The 22,203-nt window shown below is 42.0% G+C and overlaps 1 protein-coding gene across 1 annotated transcript in view; it reads left to right on the plus strand.

Annotated features, from left to right (window-relative positions):
- Positions 1-2,728: 2,728 nt before the first annotated feature.
- Positions 2,729-22,203, plus strand: part of LOC311040419 (interleukin-1 receptor accessory protein-like 1) — a gene marked incomplete at both ends in the record, with an annotated part of 684,931 nt that continues 665,456 nt past the window's right edge. The window contains one exon of the mRNA XM_084050699.1: positions 2,729-2,816. Coding sequence (XP_083906825.1) covers positions 2,729-2,816 — 88 coding nt within the window. The remainder of the gene's footprint in view (positions 2,817-22,203) is intronic.

Genomic DNA, 22,203 nt, shown 5'->3' on the forward strand with positions numbered 1-22,203 from the left:
TCTGCCAGTCTGTCACAGTCTGCCAGTCTGCCAGTCTGCCACTCTGTCACTGTCTGTCTGTCTGTCTGTCTGTCTGCCAGTCTGCCAGTCTGCCACAGTCTGTCACAGTCTGCCAGTCTGCCAGTCTGCCACTCTGTCACAGTCTGCCAGTCTGCCACTCTGTCAAAGTCTGCCAGTCTGCCAGTCTGCCACTCTGTCACAGTCTGCCAGTCTGCCATTATTCTCGAAACCGCTCATTGCTGCTTGCAGCTATATTTTATTATTGTTGTTGTTTTGTTTTAGTATTGCTATGTTTTGTGCACATGGAGTGTATTGTTTACATGGTTGAGCTGATGACCAAAATAACATTTGCAATGTGAAACTTATCTCGCGGACGTCCTATGTTTACTGGCGCTAGATCTCACTCTCGTGAGATCTAGCGCCAGTAAACATAGGACGTCCGCGAAGATCTGTCGCCGTGAACGGCGCCCACTTGTAGGATTTGTGTACCATTTCACCTCTAGTGGTCTATCTTTCAAAATCAATCCACTGCTGAGAGACTTTGTGGCTTGGGTTGTCTCCGTTGATGGGGTGGTTCACGCCTACTGTACAATTAGGGTATACATCTGGACAAACAAACAGGGGCCCAAGAGATTTGAACTGTGGGCCTGGAATGACCTGGAATTTTTGTTTTTATAGTATGTTTTTTTTTTTTTTTGTATTTAATGGGTTATGTGTACAGTTATGTTATTAAATTCTGATTTAGCTGTGAGGTATTTCCACTTGATTTGTATCTGGTAGCCAGTACACATACAGTATGTATGTTTGCTTTGGCTTGTCTTTTCAATTAGAAGGTCATACCAATCAAATCAAATCATATCAAAGGTGGGTCCGTAGTGTTATGCATATTAAACTGGGGGTCCTTTTTATTACAAAAAAGAGAATGGACAAGCAGCTGGTGGTGGTAAAGAGACCGCTCTGTCCTTGGTTCTGGAGATGTTCAGAACTATATGTGTTTTTTGCACCGTGTAGAGAGTTTTGCACAGGCCATACTTTCTGGACTATGTATAGATTTATTTCTCCCCCTTCAGCACAATTTGCTCTGACTATTCACTCTGTATGACTGTGAATGTGTGACTCACTGCAAATTACATAGCTGTCTCTCTCGTTACCAGTTACATACTGTGTTGCACCTTTACTATTATAAATAGTATCTCTCTCTCTCTCTCTCTCTCTCTCTCTCTCTCTCTCTCTGTATATAGTTTGACTTAATTGCGCATGCTGTGCGTTACCTGAACACTGGAATTTCTTTTGTAACTAAGTACATGTACTCAAGTACTGTACTTAAGTACAATTTTGAGGCATTTGTACTTTACTTGAGTATTTCCAATTTCCAATATTTTTACTTCTACTACCACTACATCTCAGAGGCAAATATTGTACTTTTACTCCAGTACAATTATTTGAAAACTCTAGTTACTACTTACGTTGTAGATTTGGATTATTATTACACAACATACATTACCCACTTCAGCCCTATATACATGTCGCGATGCGACGCATTGTGAGCTTGTAGATATGCTATTTTCAAAAGATTTTTATACATTTGAAAACTCGAAATGGGACATTTTGCACAATGAGTGCAAAATGAATGCCTTTGGTACTTTAAGTACATTTTGAGGCCAATACTTTAGTACTTTTACTGACGTACATTTTGAATTCTGTAACTTGTAGCAGAATATGCAGTATTGATACAAGAAAATGTAGTACTTTTTCCGCCTCTGTTCGGGATCAATGAAGTATCTATCCATGTCTGCCCATCATCATTTTCTATTGGCTCTCAGCACGTATCATTGAGTTTAAATGTTTGAGCTTTGACCAGACAGCACATTAAAACCGATTCCCCCACTCAGCCGCGACCCATTTACACTGTAATTATTCATTTGATCCCCCCTTCCCATTCATCCGACGCATCAGTGGTTCGTTTCAGACGGAGACACACACACACACACACACACACACACACACACACACACACACACACACACACACACACACACACACACACACACACACACACACACACACACACACACACACACACACACACACACACACACACACAGTGGCGTGCACAGACATTTTGAGGGGCAGGGGCTCAAGTAAATTATCCTTTTTTTTGTTGACTTGGTCTGCTCTTTTTTCCCTCTACACCTACAGTATACCTCTTTGCCAAAAATAGCAGATCTACAAGCCCACAACGCCTCGCAGCGCGAGGCGTTGTGGGCTTGTAGATCTGCTATTTTTGGCTAAAGTTCTCCTCAGAAAAGGGATGCTAGGTTTCGAGTGGTTATGGTACAAAGAAAAATCATATCACATAAAGAATTGGCGGACCCCCTGTAGTAACTCCGAGGACCCCCTAGGGGTCCCGGACCCCCTGTTGAAGACCCCTGCTGTAAACTGGAAAAAAAAAAAAACTTTTTTTTTTCTTTTTTTCAAAAGGGCACTTCTGGTCAAGAGGGCAAAGGACAGGTGCTCTAGCACCACCTAGAGTCTATCTGTGCACGTCCCTGCACACAGACACACACACACACACACACACACACACACACACACACACACACACACACACACACACACACACACACACACACACACACTCTACACTACAATTATTTGACGAAGCCCCTGAACCTTTTCTTTCTGTCGTTTTTCCTCTCCTCTCCTGTGTAGGACTGGTGGTGGAAACATGAAAGCTCCCGTTGCTCTCCTGCTGCTGCAGCTGCTGCATGCTGCCGTGCTCCACTGCATGAAGGTGGTGTCAAAGAGAGGTTCAGGTACGTCTCTGCTTCTTTTTTTGTTTTTATACCAGCTGGTCGATATTCAGACAGTCGCTGCGCTATAGAAGTGACTTTTCCCATCACTTTCTTGTGACTTTCTCCTCATTGGCTGTGCTTTTTAAGCCAATGGGGGGAGCCCACGATGCCTTCCCATACTCTGAACGGCGCAACACGTTCTCTCTCTCTCTCTCCGCTACATAAAGAGAGACGTGCATCAGTTCGATAATGTAAACATGTTGTGTTTGATTGATGTTGATTGATGAATGGCCCAAACAACACAACCGGGTGCACCCTTCCCCCATCTGGCCATGTTGTCAGCGGTCTGTCTGATGCAATAGCCTAGTTAAATTATTAGATCGTTACACATACACTCTGCAGCCACAATGATCGGCTCTCAGGTCAGGATTACATTACATAACAATTAATAGATTAATAAGAGTGAAATTTGCTTTGTCTCTGAAACAGTGTTCAACAAAGGGGTTGAATATGTTAATTAAAACTGCAGCTTTTATTAGAAGCCTGTACGTTATTTTTGTTTGTGTACAGTTACATGTTGGTTTGGTTGTGCCTGTAAGAGTGCATGAATAAAACTACTAGTGAGCTTTAGAGGCGAAAAGCACCTTTCACAATTTAACTCTTGAGTTTAATATATTTTGATTAAGATGCAACAGTCATGACAGTACTTTTCAAGGGTTTTAGCTTGGCACAAGCTGGTATACTATGACTGTGTCATTTCTTGTTTTTCTCCAACGTCTATTTTTGACGACCAGAGCTGTAAAGTGAACTGTGCCGCACAATGTGACGCATTCCACGGGCTCTTTATTACAGCTACAAAGACACAGGCTACCGTTCATTTTCAATGGAAGCCAGCTTACATGAAGTATGCAAAGATGCATCCGACGTTTGTAGCTCTGCTACAAAAGCTACAAACAGCAAAGCTACAAAAACGTTTGAGTCGGTTTGAACTTCAGCTACAAAGATGCAAAGCTACAAATACACTGTGTAGTTTTGTATCCTTTATATCTGCCAGTGTGAACGCAGCATATACTGCACTTTTAATTTGTTTCTAAAATATAGAAAGTTGCCGAGCTTCAAGCTCTCAACGCGCCGCGTTGAGAGCTTGTATATCGGCTATTCTTTGCTTATTTTATGACGTGCTTCCTCCTTCAGGGGTGGTTCTGGTTACAAGGGAAACGTGAACATAAAACTATCACAGTTGCGGAAGATTCTGGGTTACCCTTCATAGTGGAATTGTGCCATGACTGGATAACTAGTAACTACGGGTGCTGAGGGTGAGGCCACCCCCCCCCCCCCTCCCCTCACACAGGACGTTAAAAATCAAGGAATATTAATCAGTTTGTGTATTATTATATTGTGTTTTGTAAAGAAGAAATTGCCCTTCACTTTGCTCTGTGTACGCTATAAATCAACACGGATGATTAAGCAACATTATGTTCTGATGGCGCTCCATGCCCTATACTGTGTTATGTTAAGGCCTGTGATACATTGTTACATGTGCATGACGCATAGTGAGGTTTCTGAAACGGGCCGCTGCAGCCTCTCAACGTTTCTTTGGGTGTTAGTTTGATTGCGGATGTGGAACGGTAACCCCTTCGACATCCCCACGTTAATGGGGACAGAATACTCATTCCAAGCCTATCGGTATGCAAGTAGAATGGTGCTGGAGTCAGCAGAAGTGTGGACACCGCACCGCTCCGGCGCGGGCGCTCGGGCGAGCCTCGCGGGGCTCAGGTCCGTTTTCTGTCAGCGTGCCTTTTTAATGTGTTTTCGATGTGTTTAATGTCAACGTCACCTTGTTCCCCTTTGCCGTCTGCGTTCCGTCATGAGTCCAACGTGTTTGGTCGGACTACCCTGAACGTTGACAAATCTTTGCATCTGACGTTTGGTTATGAGTTAAATGGTAAATGGTGCATTTATATAGCACTTTTATCCAAAGCGCTTTACATAGATTGTGCATTACATTCACCCATTCACACACACATTCATACACCGATGGCGGAGGAAACCATGCAAGACACCAACCTGCTCATCGGGAGCAATTCGGGGTTCAGCGTTTTGCTCAAGGACACTTCGACACTAACACTGGGGGAGCCCGGGATCGAACTGGGAACCTTGCGGTTACCATCAGGCCGCTCTATACCGACCACTCTACCCCTGAGCCACCGCCGCCCCGAGTTCGGAGTGAGCATGTGTTTCCACGCATTGCGCTTCAATGCAGTGAGGCGTACTTTTTTCATCTGCAGTATACAGTAGGCCCACCGTCGAAATAAAAAGAGAAATGGACGGTTGAAAGCGTTGGATTTTTGGCTGTGCAGGAACGGTGCACATTCTTTAAGAGTCTCGGTTGAATTTAGTGTTACATGTAAATACATTTTGATCTCCCAGCACGACCTTCAGTCTCAAGGATTTGTTACTGGGTAGGAAAGTCAAGTTGCCTCCTGCTGTTTCACTTTTGGTTCGCTGTACCGTGAAAACCCAAAGCGGTGCTGTCCTTTTCCCCCCCCCTTTTCAAGGTCTGGATTGGGAGCGTAGAAAATGCTTGGGTCATTCGATTCGTGGCTCTGCTAATGATCAGACAGGGGTCACTGTTGGAATACGCCAGTTTTTGTTTGCGTATCGGTCGCAGTGATTTAATCCTGTTGGAATCCTTTGTGGGTGGATTATCACAATGCCGTTGTGCAGTCGGTTACCCTTGAGATGTCCCTATTAGTCACATTAAAGAATGGACAAATTCTACACACTGCAGCTCCAAGCTCCCCTGTCTACTGTAAGCTGCGCAGAAGCCAGCGGAACTGGTCTTTTTGATAATCTTATCGTATAAATGTTTCTGGTTATAGTTTCGTATCACTTTCCGATACAGTTGGCTGTAGTGTGAGTTTAGAACTTCCATTTTGAAACTCTGTTCTCGCTAAATGATCACGCATAGTGAAACGATGAAAACTGTAGCCACCACGGCAAAACCAAACTACCTACGTGTTTGCATTTTGGCTCCAATTAGCCTATTTTCCCCTCTTTTTCAAAGATCCAGCAGTGCCGATGGATGCAGGACTGGCGGTACAGTACATTCACAATGGCCTAAGATGGAACAAAGATGAAAGCTTTTGTGCAAAGTCTCTTCCTCGTTTCTTTTCCAGGGAGTTGCTGGTGTTGGTCCTTTTATGTCTTTTTTTTTCTCTTTTGTTTTTTTTTACCCCATGCATATTAGAGCCAGGTGCAGGAGTGGCCCTACAGGCTCATCAAAAGGGCTCTCTTGCTTTTTTTTCCCAGCGAGAGAATTCCCCACGGGGCTTTCTCCTAGGATGCTCTGCGAAAAGCCCATCGCCCGGGGCAAGGATTTGAAACGCGTCCGCTGATAAATGAGCCGCCGTACTCGGAAGCCGCCCGGGCCCTTGTCCATTGTTTCCCCCCTCCCTCCTCCCTCCCTCTTCTCTAAGATCCCATTGGCTTCATTAGAAGTCACGCCGGGCGGCACATCAGAGTGCTATGACGAATGGAACGGCAGCAGAACGAGAGAGCCGGGCCCTTGCGAAGAAACTCCACATGTCTCCTTCAAATTGATTGAATTAACCCGTTAAGACCGGGAACACATCTGTGTAACCACTTTTAAACCATTATTTTATACATTAGCTGTTCAAAAATAGCAGATCTACAAGCTCATAGCACGGCACTGAGTGCCGTGCTATGAGCTTGTAGATCTGCTATTTTTTGAAAAATCTTGAAAATGTTTGCAAATCTTTGAATGTAGATTTTCTTTTGTAATCTTTGCTTCTGGGGGGGTCCCTGGAACAAAATATTTTGAGATGGGCGTCCTCGGCCAAATACATATCATTTTGGGGGTCCTTGACATGAAAAAGTTTGAGCACCACTGATATAGTAACATAAGTTTTTCAGAAAACTGTTAGGATTTAGAAGACATTTTTGTAGAATACCAGATGCAAAGATTTGAGTTAAAAATGAAATATATATATATATAAAAAAAAAAAGCTGATGTACACATTTTATATAGCAGATCAGTTCATAGCGCAGCACTCGGTGCTATGAGCTTGTATATCTGCTATTTTTGAAAAGCCGAAGTGGTTGCACAGATGCGTTCCCGACTTCCCGGACTTAAAGGGTTAAAAGAAGCAATGTTTCAGCACGTCGGGTGCCCTTGGGGAGTAGGAGGCGGAGGGGGTGGGGGGGCGGTGTTGATTGTGCCTTTTATGCATAATTTCCCTTTGAAAGAAGAAAGTTGTGTTGTTATTTGTGTCCGTTCAGTTCTTTAAAGACCATGATTTGTTGCCCTGTTACATTTTCATGATTTATTTTGGTTTATTATTACTATTTAATCACCTAACCTGACATTTGCAGCGTGGCTCTTTCTGTCTCTTTGTTGTCTTTCTTTACGTATGATGATTTATTACATTGAACCCTAGTGATTTATTTAAAGTACATTCATCACCTAATCAATTAAGCATTGTCAGAGCCGGTACGAGCGCATTTTAAATATCGTTTTTTTTTTTTTAAAGCCGCCAACAAAAATGTTTTGTTTACTAATGACTGTAATCACAGGAATAGAATAGATTTGTCTTTTTTTTAATTGTCTTTGCAAATCAAACTAGACCATCCTTCTTCTTCCCATTCAACCCATTAAAGGGGAAATTAAATGATCATGGAACTGGCTCTCACAGGGACCATGAATACACATACGTACTGTATCTCCATCTGTCTTCCTGCGTGCATGCACACACACGCACACACACGCACACACACACACACACGCACACACACACACACACACACACACACACACACACACACACACACACACACACACACACACACACACACACACACACACACACACACACACACACACACATGCACGCACACACGGGTTTGTATTACTATACTTGTGAGGACATCAACATTTTACGACAGCAATTTTATGAATGGCATTTTTTTTTTATTGGGAATTTTAGCCATAAGGCTAAAGCCAGAAAATAGCAGATCTACAAGCTCACAACGTGTCGCGCTGCGACACGTTGTGAGCTTATAGATCAGCTATTTTCTGGTGCATGACACTGGCAAATGACAAGTATATAATAAGTATAAATCATGTTTAACTCTAATTCCAACCTCTAAATGTCTAATCCTGACCCTAACCCCCAACCTGAATCTTTTCCTAATTGTAAACGTATCTAAAAAAAAAAAAAAAAAAAAATCAACCATAAAACTACCATTTCTCTTGTTAGGACAAGGAAAACGGGTGTCACAAGTATAGTAATAAACACACACACGCACACGCGCGGTCGCGCGCACACACTGAACACGCGTACGCTGCGGCACCTTCCACAGCATTCATCGCACATACACACCACCATTATCTGTAGATGATTGCATTAACCCATTGAGACCTGAAGCCGATTAGTTGTGTATATCTGTCTGTCTCTTATATGTCATCATGATTTGTGTGCATGGGGAACTCATTTGAAACAAGCTCAGTGCTTTTATGAGTCTTCCAGTTTAGTAGACCTTGTATTGTGAATTTGTACTTCCATGTACTGTTGTTCTCATGTCTTACTAAATAAAGTACATCAATCAATCAATCCTAAATCTCAACAGTATTCTGAAAAACGTATGTTTCTATATCAGTGGTGCTCAATCTTTTTCATGTCAAGGACCCTCAAAATGATATGTATTTGGCCGCGGACCCCCATCAAAATATTTTGTTCCAGGGACCCCCCAGCTTCGCTTTAAAAACATATATATTCAAAGATTTGTACAAATTTTCACGATTTTTCAAAAATAGCAGATCTACAAGCTCATAGCGCGGCACTCGGTGTCGCGCTATGAGCTTGTAGATCTGCTATTTTTGAATAGCCAAAAGTGTAAAATAATGCTTTTTAGCTCAAATCTAAAAATGACACAGTTCCAGGTCTTAATGGGTTAAGAACACCCATCTTGAGTAATGCTTCGCCGGCACTTGTACGCTTCGTCGCGGGGGCACGGGGGGAAGGGGAAAAAAAAGAAAACAGCGCGGAACACATACCACGCACGCCAGCATATATGTCACACTAATCCTTAACAATGCGTGTGTAGGCGAGTGTATCCATTTGTCCTGCGAACCGGGGTCCCCACGTTTGTTTGCTGGAATGCTGATATTGCCTGAATGGTTGGGCGGGCAGAATAATTATGTACATCGCTTTTTTTTTTTTGCTTAACCCATTAAGACCGGGAACGCGTCTGTGTCATTTATTTTAGATTTCTTTGGGCTATTCAAAAATAGCAGATCTACAAGCTCATAGCGCGGCACCGAGTGCCGCGCTATGAGCTTGTAGATCTGCTATTTTTGGAAAAAAAATCGTGGAAATGTGTGCAAATCTTTGAATATATATATTTTTATTTTAAGCGGAAAAAAAAAATACTCAAATCTTTGCTTCTGGGGGGTCCCTGGAATAACATATTTTGAGATGGGGTTCCGCGGCCAAATATCATTTTGGGGGTCCTTGACATGAAAAAAGTTTGAGGAGCTCTAATATTATATCAACATAAATCTTTTCAAAATACTGTTAGGATTTAGAAGACATTTTTGTGGAATCCCCAGAAGCAAAGATTTAGTAAAAAAAATGCCTTAAAAATATATATATTCAAAGATTTGCACACATTTTCACAATGTTTTAAAAAATTTTTTTAAATAGCCAAAGAAATAAAAAAAAAATGACACAGATGCGTTCCCGGCCTAAATGGCTTAATACAGCACATCACATTTAGGGATGCTAATGCAGTCATTACAAGGAGGATTTGATATCGCAAAGCCACATGGAAATCAGTGTTATTCAGCCGCAAAGCTTGAGCGTTGGCTGTATTAAAGCAAGGATTCTCAATAACCTTTTTTTTTAAATGTATTTCTATTATATTATGCATTAGGCCACGGACCCTGTGATCCCTGGGACCTCAAACTACACTGTAAAATCTTCAGTGTTCTCTGTGTCAAACCCGTTAAGCGTCCATTTGGTTCCTATAACTATCAGTCATTTAGCTGGGCCGGGGACCCCCCGGAATCCCCTCAAGGACCCCTGGGGTTCTGTCTTTACTCAAGTCTGTGTTTCAGAGGAGGACTGGGGGGCAATTCGGAAACCTGCCTACCAGTGACATCATCGGTGGGCAGGTGTGACCTTTAGTTTCTATTGGCTTGGAATCCCCAACGATGATGTCATTGGTAGAGGTTTCCGAACTGTTCGCGCGGCCCACCAATGAGACGCAGAGTGGACAGAAATTGTGCCGTTTTGAAATGAGCATTATAGTGAGGACCAAGCACGCGAAGATAAACTAGGTGAAGTGCTCCTTTAATGAAGTAATGACTCATGTTTGTCCCTGTGAAGTGCAGAGAGACACGCTGGTGTTTTTTTTGTTTTTTTTAAATGCATGTCAAAACAGTGTCATACTGTGACAAAGCTGACATTTAGAGTACGTAGGAGTAAGCCAACTTTTTAACCCATTGAGACCTGAAGCCGATTCTACATGTCTCCTAAATCTCAACAGTCTTCTGAAACACGTATGTTTCTATATCAATGGTGCTCAAACCTTTTCATGTCAAGGACCCCCAACATGGTGTGGATTTGGCCGCGGACTCCCATCAAAATATTTTGTTCCAGGGACTCCCCAGAAGCAAAGATTTGAGTTAAAAATTTCGCTTTAAAAATATATACATTCAGAGGATTTGCGCACATTTTCACGATTTTTTCAAAAATAGCAGATCTACAAGCTCATAGCGCGGCACTCGGTGCCGCGCTACGAGCTTGTAGATCTGCTATTTTTGAATAGCCCAAAGTGTAAAATAATGCTTTTTAGCTCAAATCTAAAAATGACACAGTTCCAGGTCTTAATGGGTTAAAACTCGCCGACATAAAGACAGATGAAGCACATGGGAAAAAAGGGGTTTTGTGATAAATGCAGGTTTTGGGCTGGAGATAAAGGCGTTTCAGGAGGCTGGCTACAGCATGATGTGGTGGCTAGTGGTGATGAGTTGTTCTGCGTGTCGCCAGTATGCCAAAAGACAAGAAACACACAACAGCTAATTTGTCATTGGAAGTTCACGGTGTTGGAGGATATTGTGCCTCTTTTTCTTGCTTGCATTCAACATAATACCTTTATTATGACATTTTTATTAAATATTATCAGTGGTGTGAAGTAACTAAGTACATTTACTCATGTGCTGTACTACTGTACAATTTTGAGGTACTTTTACTTTACTGGAGTATTTCCAATGTATTTAATACTTTTACTTCTACTCCACTACATCTCACAGGAAAATATTATACTTTTACTCCACTGCAAACTTTAGTTACTAGTTACTTTGTAGATTTTGATTGTTATTACAATAACCACTTCAGCCCTATATACATTTCAGCCATTTGAAAATGTTATATTTTATACATTTGAAAACTTGTGAAATGGGACCTTCTGCATAACCTTTGTACTTTTAATCAAGTACATTTTGAATTCCGGACTTTCACTTGTAGTATACATTGCAGTATTGATATTTTTTAAGTAAAAAAAAGTACGGTAGTTCTTTTTCCACCACTGAATGTAATGAACATTTTCCTCTACACCAGACTCAAAACAACAACATACAAATTATTTAAAATTCAAAAAATCTAATTACGTTATCGTTATCTCAATGGAATGTTCTGAAACTAATGTGAATGTGACACACAAAAAGGAATCTACCTTTACACCCTTGGCATATGCGGCAAATGTCAGATACTGACATCAGAACTAGATAAATAGGGCACGTGATGCCCCCGAGGGTCAAAGAAGTGGCTTTGTGAGAGGCAGGGTCATGGGTTTGAATCCCCCTTCCCCCATCTAGGCAAAGATCAAAGTCAGAGAATTGACGTAATTCACCAAGGGGATCTACGCAGTGGTATAGCACCATCAAACATGGTACACACATGTGTGTGTATGCATCCTACACGCTCCTGTGATGTGTGATGCAAGCATAATGAGTAACCCCAATCGCCTTTCATTTCAAACAGTTGCAGAGATGCGTTGCTTTATGCAAGCATATCCATCAGTGTTGCCAGATTTTACGAGAGATATAAGCAGCCAGGTATTTTTAAACAAGCCCAAAAGAAGCGACTATAGGCATTAAACCTATATGCATCGGATATTTGAAAATAGCTCAGCAGCTGAGCTGAGCTATTTTCAAATATCCGATGCTTGTACATCAGCTTGTACATCGGCTATTTTCAAAATCATTTTGAAAAAAAAGTGGATTTTATTTTTCTTGAAACATTTTAACAACCGAAATCTAGTACGGGGGTCCCTGGCTCAAAATACATAATCATTTGGGGGTCTTTGGTTTGAAAATGTTTTAGAACCACTGGTCAGGAAGCCCAAATAAGCAACTACACTTAGTTTTGATGTCAGTATCTGACATTTGCCGCACATGCCAAGAAACAAGCCCCAAAAACCGCAACCCCGCAACTACCAATATTGACAAGCAACTTTACAGAGGTAAGTAAAGTCCACAGTCGCTTATAATAAGCAGACATGGCAACACTGATACCCATCTCCTCAGCTGTCTTTCTTGTACACCAGTTTCAAGTGCTTTTATATTGGGATACATGTTAGCATCCAAAACATTGTGCTTTCGACCACTTTCCCGTGCACTTTGGAAACGTTTTCCGATATGGAGTGCGATGCAATTAAATCCCCTGTTGTCCACTCATGCCTTACGACTACAACACAGTAAAATAGATCATTGGAAATGCTTTGAGTGTGACAAATATCCCCTGGAAGCCATGTGCCTGTTGCCTACCGGTAACAAAATCCTCTTGCGGTGCACCAGCGCGGTATTGCTTTCAACCACCGAGAATAGATATGTTTGTAAAGGCTTTGCACAGGCTTTTCTTTTTTTTCCTTCTTTTTTGGTCTCCAGAGCAGTGGTGGAAGAAGTAATCAGATGTTTTACTTATAACACAATATAAAAATAATACTCTGTTACAAGTAAAAGGCCTGTATTCAAAAATGTACTGAATTCACTAACATAAAAGTACAACGGTATTCACATTAAAATATACTTTCAGTACCAAAGTTAAAGCACTAAACATTTTCAAAACGTGTGAAACATTTTCGAAAATAGCAGACCTACAAGCTCACAACGCGTCGCATTGCGACGCGTTGTGAGCTTGTAGATCTGCTATTTTGTTATAGGCCAAGTATAAAATAGGTTAATAAGTTAAATAATAAGTTAAAAGTGAAGTACCTTAAAATTGTACTTCTCTCAGTGCCACTGAAATTAAAAAAATATGTTCATACTGTGCCAGCAATTTTTTTAAAGTAAAAATAATAATAATGATAAGTTAAATAAGAAGTGAATGGAGCAGCAAATCTTCGGATCACAATATCTTGGGTTCTGAAAATTGTTTTAAAAATATATATACTGTATTATAATATATATATATTTTTTAAAACATTTTTTTTATTATTTTTAAAAACTCGCGATAACTCCTTCTTGGCACTGAAGGCATTCAGAAAAAAACTCGGGATAACTCGTTTTTGGCACTGAGAGAGTTAAGCACTTGAGTAAATGCACTTATTTACTCTCCACCACTGTTGCTTTCAACCACCGCGAGGAGACACATTTGTCAAGGTTTTGCACAGGCTGTTTTTATATATATATATATTTTTGTCTTAACCCATTAAGACCTGGAACTGTGTCATTTTTTGATTTGAGCTAAAAAGCATTATTTTACACTTTGGGCTATTCAAAATTAGCAGATATACAAGCTCATAGCGCGGCACCGAGTGCCGCGCTATGAGCTTGTAGATCTGCTATTTTTGAAAAATCGTGAAAATGTGTGCAAATCTTTGAATATATATTTTTTTAAAGCAAACATTTTTAACTCAAATCGTTGCTTCTGGGGGGTCCCTGGAACAAAATATTTTGATGGGGGTCCACGGCCAAATTCATATCATTTTGGGGGTCCTTGACGTGAAAAGGATTGAGCACCACTGATATAGAAACATACGTTTTTCAGAATACTGTTGAGATTTAGGAGACATGTAGAATCGGCTTCAGGTCTCAATGGGTTAAGACTTTTCAGAAGCAATAACTTTCACAGTACGCGTGGGATTATTGTCAGTAGGGGCTTCTAAAGGCTCTGCTCCAGAACCATATGTATACCGTACGGGAGGGGATACAGGAAAAGTGTTGCTATGGTTTCCATTGATCGCAGGCAGCGCCTGGTGCCCAGATATTGTTCATCTTGCTCTGATAAAGTTTCAGGCCAACATGTTGGGTGGAAACCGTGTATGTCCAAAATGGTTCTGTTTCAGGGAATGGCAGTGGTGGAAAGTAACTAAGTACATTTACTTAAGTACTGTACTTAAGTACAATTTTTAGGTATTTGTACTTTACTTGAGTATTTCTAATTTCCAATACTTTTACTTCTACTCCACTACATCTCAGAGGCAAATATTGTACTTTTACTCCACTACAATTATTTTAAAACTTTAGTTACTAGTTACTTTGCAGATATAAATTATTGCATAATAAAACTAACTTATACACTTTAGCCCTATTTCATACCTATGCTATTTGAAAATAGCCGATCTACAAGCTCACAACGTGTCGCATCGCGACGCGTTGTGAGCTTGTAGATCTGCTATTTTCAAACATTTTAGTACTTTTACTTTTGTTACTTTAAGTACATTTTGATACCAATACTTTTGTACTATTACTCAAGTACATTTTTAATTCCGGACTTTTACTTGTAACAGAGTACTTCTACATTGCAGTATTGATACTTTTACTTAAGTAAAACATTTGAGTACTTTTTCCACCACTGATGGGCAGGATAAAGAACCTGTGTTGCTCTGGTTGTGTTCAACACACGATGGAGATACAAGGTTTCTAGCCAGTGCCTGACAGCGACGGCGAGTTTTGGAGTTGTTATTGTTTTTTCCCTCTTTTTTTTCTATTAGCACATAAAGAGAAGGAGAAAAAAAAAACAGTTTATATTGTGGAGGAGAAGTTAAGAAGCCTAGGGACTTATAGAGCACTTCCCCTTTTTGTATAATCAGACATATTAAAAAGTATACATATTATTTAACCCATTGAGACCTGAAGCCGATTCTACATGTCTCCTAAATCTCAACAGTTTTCTGAAAAACGTATGTTTCTATATCAGTGGTGCTCAATCTTTTTCATGTCAAGGACCCCCAACATTATATGTACTCGGTGCCGCGCTATGAGCTTGTAGATCTGCTATTTTTGAATAGCCAAAGTGTAAAATAAAGCTTTTTAGCTCAAATCTAAAAATGACACAGTTCCAGGTCTTAATGGGTTAAAAAAAAAAGAGATATGCGTACGTACGTACTGTATACGGTATAACCACCCTCCCACCTCCCTACAGACCTACACACCCACATAGAGAAGATAAAAAACATCTGCACACTGTTTTTAAGCTCCAAAAAACATACTTGTACTGTATTACTGGCACAACGTTTTGACTCTTTTAGGTCTTCATCAGGCAAATATATATTTGCCTGATGAAGCCCAAAATGGCCGGGTTGAAAGGCCTTTTTGGAGCTTAAAAACAATGTTGAATGTTTTTATCTTCGCCTTGGTTCTCGCCTTGATGCCTTGATGTCCAGCAGCACCTGGCCTAAATACAGGCATAAGATGTGCTCACAATCTTCTCTGTGAACTAAATGGTAAAATGGTAAATGGTGCATTTATACGAAGTCGGACCGACTTCGGACCACTCTCTACATCAACTCCATCAGCCCCTCGGCAATAGAAATGCCAAGGTTGAAGTCAATAAGTCAGACGGTTCTCGAGATATGTAGGGGAAGACACACACACACACGCACACACACACACACACACACACACACACACACACACACACACACACACACACACACACACACACACACACACACACACACACACACACACACACACACACACACACACGCGCACACACACACACAGATTCCGTTCATTTATATACAGTATGTGTTCTGCACAGTACTCCCGCTGTCCACAGACAGCCGTAAAAAAGAGAGAATTAATAACTCTGTTAAGTGCTGACAGGCGCAGAAGTTGGTCAGCGATGCTAGCCGAGTCCTGAAAGCACCCAGATGGCCCGCGTGTGTTTGGCCATCTCTTAAAGGAGAAATCCGGTCATTTTAAGTGTTATGTTTGATGTGTGTCAAATCACTTACCAACGTATAAATGAAAATCGCGTAAATCCACAGAGCCCCCTATCGACCCCCACCGTTGTCATTGTAGGAGGATATAGAATAGCCCAAATTCGCCTATTTTAACCAATGCAAAGTCTGTTTTTTTGCTTCTAGTACTCATTGTTGAGTCCCATGATAATGTAACAGGCGCTAAAACTCCCGACAAGCTAACGGCTAATAACAAACGAGCTAACGCTGGGGCTGCTTATCTCTCTGAATGGCAGCCCCAGGTTGCCAGGTCGGGAGAGAAACCAGCAACCAGCATTAGCTCGTTCTGTTATTAGCCGTTAGCTTGTCGGGAGTTTTAGCGCCTGTTACATTATCATGGGACTCAACAATGAGTACTAGAAGCAAAAAAACAGACTTTGCATTGGTTAAAATAGGCGAATTTGGGCTATTCTATATCCTCCTACAATGACAACGGTGGGGGTCGATAGGGGGCTCTGTGGATTTACGCGATTTTCATTTATACGTTGGTAAGTGATTTGACACACATCAAACATAACACTTAAAATGACCGGATTTCTCCTTTAATATGAGTGTACTCCAGGGGATGCATACAAATGCCTCTGGGATTAACAGCTCCGTATGTAATACGTAATATATATACTTTGTGTGTGTGTGTGTATATATATATATATATATATATATATATATATATATATATATATATATATATATATATATATATATATATATATATATATATATATATATATATATATATATATATACACACATACACACACACACACACACACACACACACACACACACACACACACACACACACACACACACACACACACACACACACACACACACACACGTGCAGTGGTGGAAAGTAACTAAGTACAATTACTTAAGTGCTGTACTTAAGTAAAATGTTTTTACTTTACTTGAGTATCTCCAATTTCCAATACTTTGACTTCTACTCCACTACATCTCAGAGGCAAACATTGTACTTTTACTCCACTACAATTATTTGAACACTTTAGTCACTAGTTACTTTGCAAATATAAACTATTACTTTCTAAAACATACATTAACCACTAGCCCTACAGTATGTTAGGCTATTTGAAAATGGCAGATCTACAAGCTCACTATGCGACGCGTTGTGAGCTTGTAGATCTGCTATTTTCAAACATTTTAGTACTTTTACTTATTAGTATATTAGTATATTTTGATACCATTACCTTTGTACTTTTACTCAAGTAAATTTAGAATTCCGGACATTTAATTTATAACAGAGTACTTCTACATTGCAGTATTGATACTTTTACTTAAGTAAAACATTTGAGTACTTTTTACACCAATGTATGCGTTTGTGTGTGTGTGTATGGGGGTCCGTGGCCCATTGCATATCAAGTTGGGGGTCCTTGAAATAAAAGTTTGAGAATCGCTGAACTATACTGGCACCCAAATCTACACTGTCAAATCCTCAGTGCTTATGTAACTGGACCCCTGGTGGTCCCCCACAGACCCCGACGGCATAAGAAACGAGAGGAATAGAACAATGGACAATAGGATTGATAGACGGATCAGAGATGTAAAGGTGGAGAAGGGAGACAAGAGTGAACCATGGGGGGTTATAGACAACATCAGACAGATTAATCCATTGAGACCTGGAACGCATCTGTGTCACTTTTTGATTTGAGCTAAAAAAGCATTATTTTACACTTTGGCTATTCAAAAATAGCAGATATACAAGCTCGTAGCGCGGCACCGAGTGCCGCGCTACGAGCTTGTAGATCTGCTATTTTTGAAAAATCGTGAAAATGTGTGCAAATCTTTGACTATATATATTCTTTTAAAGCGAACATTAACTCAAAATTTTGCTTCTGGGGGGGTCCCTGGAACAACATATTTTGAGATGGGGGGTCCGTGGCCAAATACATATCATTTCGGGGGGTCCTTGCCATGAAAAGGTTTTGGGAACCACTGATATAGAAACATACGTTTTTTTCAGAAAACCGTTTAGGATTTAGAAGACATTTTGCAGAATCGGAACCTCAGGCCTCAATGGGTTAATCACGCCATGCTGCCTCCACCCCCCCCCCCCCCCCACCCCCACTCCCCAGGTTTAAAATGTGAGATATTTTTGGGTACGGACCTCATGGCTGCTTCCAGGGTAATTTGCACAGCTCTGGAAGAGAGAGCACAAAGGCTTCATTTCTCCCCCAGTGGTTCTGCTTTATGAGAGCCAAGCAGAGGACGAGGGGAGGGGAGAGGAGAAACGAGGAGGAGAGGAGAACCGAGGAGAAGAGGAGAGGAGAACCGGAGAGGAGAGGGTGATTCCCGGGGCCGCTGCCGTTTATGTCCAAATTGCCCTAACCCTTTATTACGGCGTTACTTATTTATTTTCCGCGGTACTATTTATATTTCCTTCTCTCAGAAGAATCTCTCATCCTCTCTTTCCTCCCAAGTGATATTCCTTAAAAGCGTCCGGCGGGGAGAAAGTGCTTAAAATATTGAGCAGTGTGGCGGCTGGTTTCTCGGCGGCCAAATCCGGCTCTCATTATCAGCGGCACACATAATCTCGCAAATTGGTCGCGAGCATCCCAAACTTTCTGGAAGTGGGGCGCATAATTTAAGTAAGGGAGCCTGAAATGAACCATTATCTGTCCGAGGGAGAGAGGAAATATTAAACTGGTAATAATGCAACACGGTGTTCCAAAAACCTGCCAAGCAGCACGGGCCCTGGGCCACTGATCAGATGAACAGGAGAATATAGCTGTAGCAGAGGTGAGAAACGCACTGAAATACTCCTCGTTCCCATTCCCACACTCCACTCAAAGTGCATCCGAGCTCCATGAAAGAAAACTACTTATTTCTATAGGTGTTTTTTTGTCTGCCTTTGTTCGCCACATCAAGCTATATACCCAGCTAGAAATGCTTTGTTCTACAAAAAAAACAAAACATTCTGAGAAGGTTACCTAGAAAGTTCTCACAAAGTTTTCTCGATGTTCCCGGAATGTTCTGAGATAGCGTTCTCTAAAAATCATTTTAAACATAATGTCCGGGAGTGGGAGTACCAGTGACAACCAGGAACAGACTGGGGGGTGACGACCACGAAGAACGTGGTGACATCTAGAGAGACAGAGGACGGAGGGGAGAGACGGCGACCCCCGGGGTGGAGAGTGTTGGCAGCCCAAACCACTTCTTCTGTGAGGAAGAACCCAAAAGCTACAGACTGCGGTAAAACCTGCAATAGGAGGGTTTAAAAACCTATCACCACGCAACACACAGAAGAATGCGCACTTCTGGTCAGACGAAGGAGCAGCCAGGCCTGGAGGCAACCCACAGTGCCTATTGAGCCTCCTAGTGTCGCCAACACCTGCTACTATCATCTCACCAGCCACCCTAAGCCCCCAAGAGAAAGTGGGGGCAGTAGCATGGCACTTAAACACAGGCCGGGGTCTGATCATCCTCGGTCGGGTCGCCTGGAGGAGGGTGCCTGTTGCAAGACCCGAAACACCCAGTGACTCTAGGAGACAACACCGATGACACTGATGTCCAAGTCTGTGCATCAGTAGATGTTTTTTGTTAACTCCCTATCATTGTCGGAAACATTTTCTAAATGTTCATTTGTTACATTAGTTCATGTAACATTGTAGTAGTGTGTTACAGAAGACCCTGCTGTGATCTGTTACCTCAACAGCATTACCAAAACATCCTCACAATGTTGCCTGCCATTGTTAACACATTGTGTGAAATAATGAACATCAAAATGTTCCATTACATGAAAACGTTTCCTGACTGCAATCCGTCCCTTGCTGGAGAGAACAAACCAAACCTCTATAGCAATGATTACTAACAGAATACAGAGTATTAACTTAAAATATCACTTACAGCACCGTTATCAAAAAAACCCTGGGTCTGCTACTGATTTACTTTAGTAAAGGCCACATTTTGTCCAAATAAATACTGTGCACCTCAGACCATCATCCCTATGGTCTTAACTGGTGATAAGTATTACAGTAGGTGCTTCGCCCATAAGCTCCATGTTTTACTCTCTCAGAGTTAAAATGACGCTCAGGATATGTTGCAGTGCACCTGCATGTAAATCTCAATTATCTCAGTGCAGGGAAACATATCAGTTTTGTGTTCATCACGAAAACCCCCTCCTCGACCCCAGAGAGAGTGATGATGACATTACTGTGGATTCGCCACAATATCGCTTGACATTGATTGAGACAGATTTAACCTCTCTCTGTCTCTCTCTGTCTCGCTCTCCGTGTCTCTCTCTATCTCTATCTGTCTCTATCTCTCCCCCTCTCCTCCGCAGTCATTATTTCCCATTCCTTAGGCAGGCGTTGATGAGTCCCCAGACAAACGGCTCATACGCCCCCCCCCCATCCAACAATCTTGCAATTCCTGCAAACGCATTTACCCCAACGCACCCCACTCCAGCTCTGAAGCAAAGAAATGAATACAAAAATCCCTCCACTTTTTCCTCATGCATATGCAAAAAGACGCCGTATACCGTCTCTCGCCTCTGACATGTTGTACCCGTTTTTCCCAGAAAGGGACGGGGCGACGGGACGTTACGCGGCAGAGTCCCTATATGCCACTTCTCTCTCGTTCCTATTAAGGCTGACTTTGAGGTTCCCCGGCTCTGTCATTCTGATGAAGAGGGGCTGTAAATAAAAATGAGCCCCCCCCCCCGCCGCCCCCCTCCCCCCTCCTGACAAGACCTCGCTTCCCATTAGAGATCAGGCACTCGTCATCCGTCTCTTCCTGTGTATTTATTTACCACTGCGGGGTCCCAAAGCGTTTCACGGTTCACCCCGCTTTCTACACACGCCCGCACACACACACACACACACACACACACACACACACACACACACACACACACACACACACACACACACACACACACACACACACACACACACACACACACACACACACACACACGCGTATATCGTCTCTGTCGGGCAGAAACCTCTTATCTCCAATTCTCCATATTCTATCTTTGTTTTTTTTGTAAATTAAGACCCTACTTGGGCATACTATGACGTCACACAAAAGTATCAAAAGTAGCAGATCTGCAAGCTCGAAACGCGGCGCGAAGCGACGCGTTTCGAGCTTGCAGATCTGATACTTTTGCTACTTTTGAATTTGAATCCTGAAAAGTCACAGTTTTGGACATGTGAGGTTTCCACCCGACAGAGACGATATAGGGAATGATGAAAGTATATTTCTTTGTTTTTTCCCTCTTCCGTTGTCTTTTTTTTTTGAGCTGCTCGCTGTGTGGAAAGCATCAAGGACATCCGCTGACAGTCAATTAAATGTACAGTCGTCGGCATCACGTGCACACGCACACACACACACACACAAGTCACACTTTTTTCCCCCCTTCTTTTTCCCAGGCACATGCTCAGGAAGGGAACGTCAAGATTAATATGTCAGTTAAAGCGATGGGATCTTCCTATACACCCAACCTTAATGGGGCTACGCACGGTTTTGGCCAATAACAAGAGTCGTCTTCATAATTGGACGAGACAGTGGAGTCCTAACAGGGGAACGTTTGGCGCGTAGCGTAGATTCAATTAAAGCGAGCCACTTGACTTTGTAATTGATATTAAAGGACTTTAAATATGGCAGCAAGCTGTCAGCGAGAACTGTGGGCAGTCCTCTCCTTTTGTTGGCAGAAAGAGGGCATGAAGACGGTGAGGACCGTATCTTACTGTATATTGCATGAGACGTGCTGCATGCAAGCCGGTTCTTTTGTTTTTTTGGGGCTTTAATGCCTTTATAGACAGGACAGTAGGCTGACAGGAAATAGGGAGAGAGAGATGGGGAGTGACATGCAGCAAAGGCTGTCGGGACCGGGACTCGAACCCGTGGAAGGCCATTTCTAATTCGGGGGGGGGGGGGGGGGGGGGACGACACACTCAATCTTTAAGCTCACACCGCATCACAACAGAAAAGGCATGCATTCAATAGGACAGCAGCCATACTGGAAATAAATTGTGCCTTACTTCCTTACTTCCTTCACAGGTGTTGCCAATGATACTAATGAAGGCTCTGTTCCATTCTGGTCAAACAGAGTCAGGGTGCCCATATTGTTGCATGTTGGCTCACTGGAAAGACTCTACTACCCCAGTCGGTCTCA

Source organism: Gymnoscopelus microlampas (genome assembly GCF_963454915.1).
Source record: "Gymnoscopelus microlampas genome assembly, chromosome: 24".
Taxonomy (NCBI): Eukaryota; Metazoa; Chordata; class Actinopteri; order Myctophiformes; family Myctophidae; genus Gymnoscopelus; species Gymnoscopelus microlampas.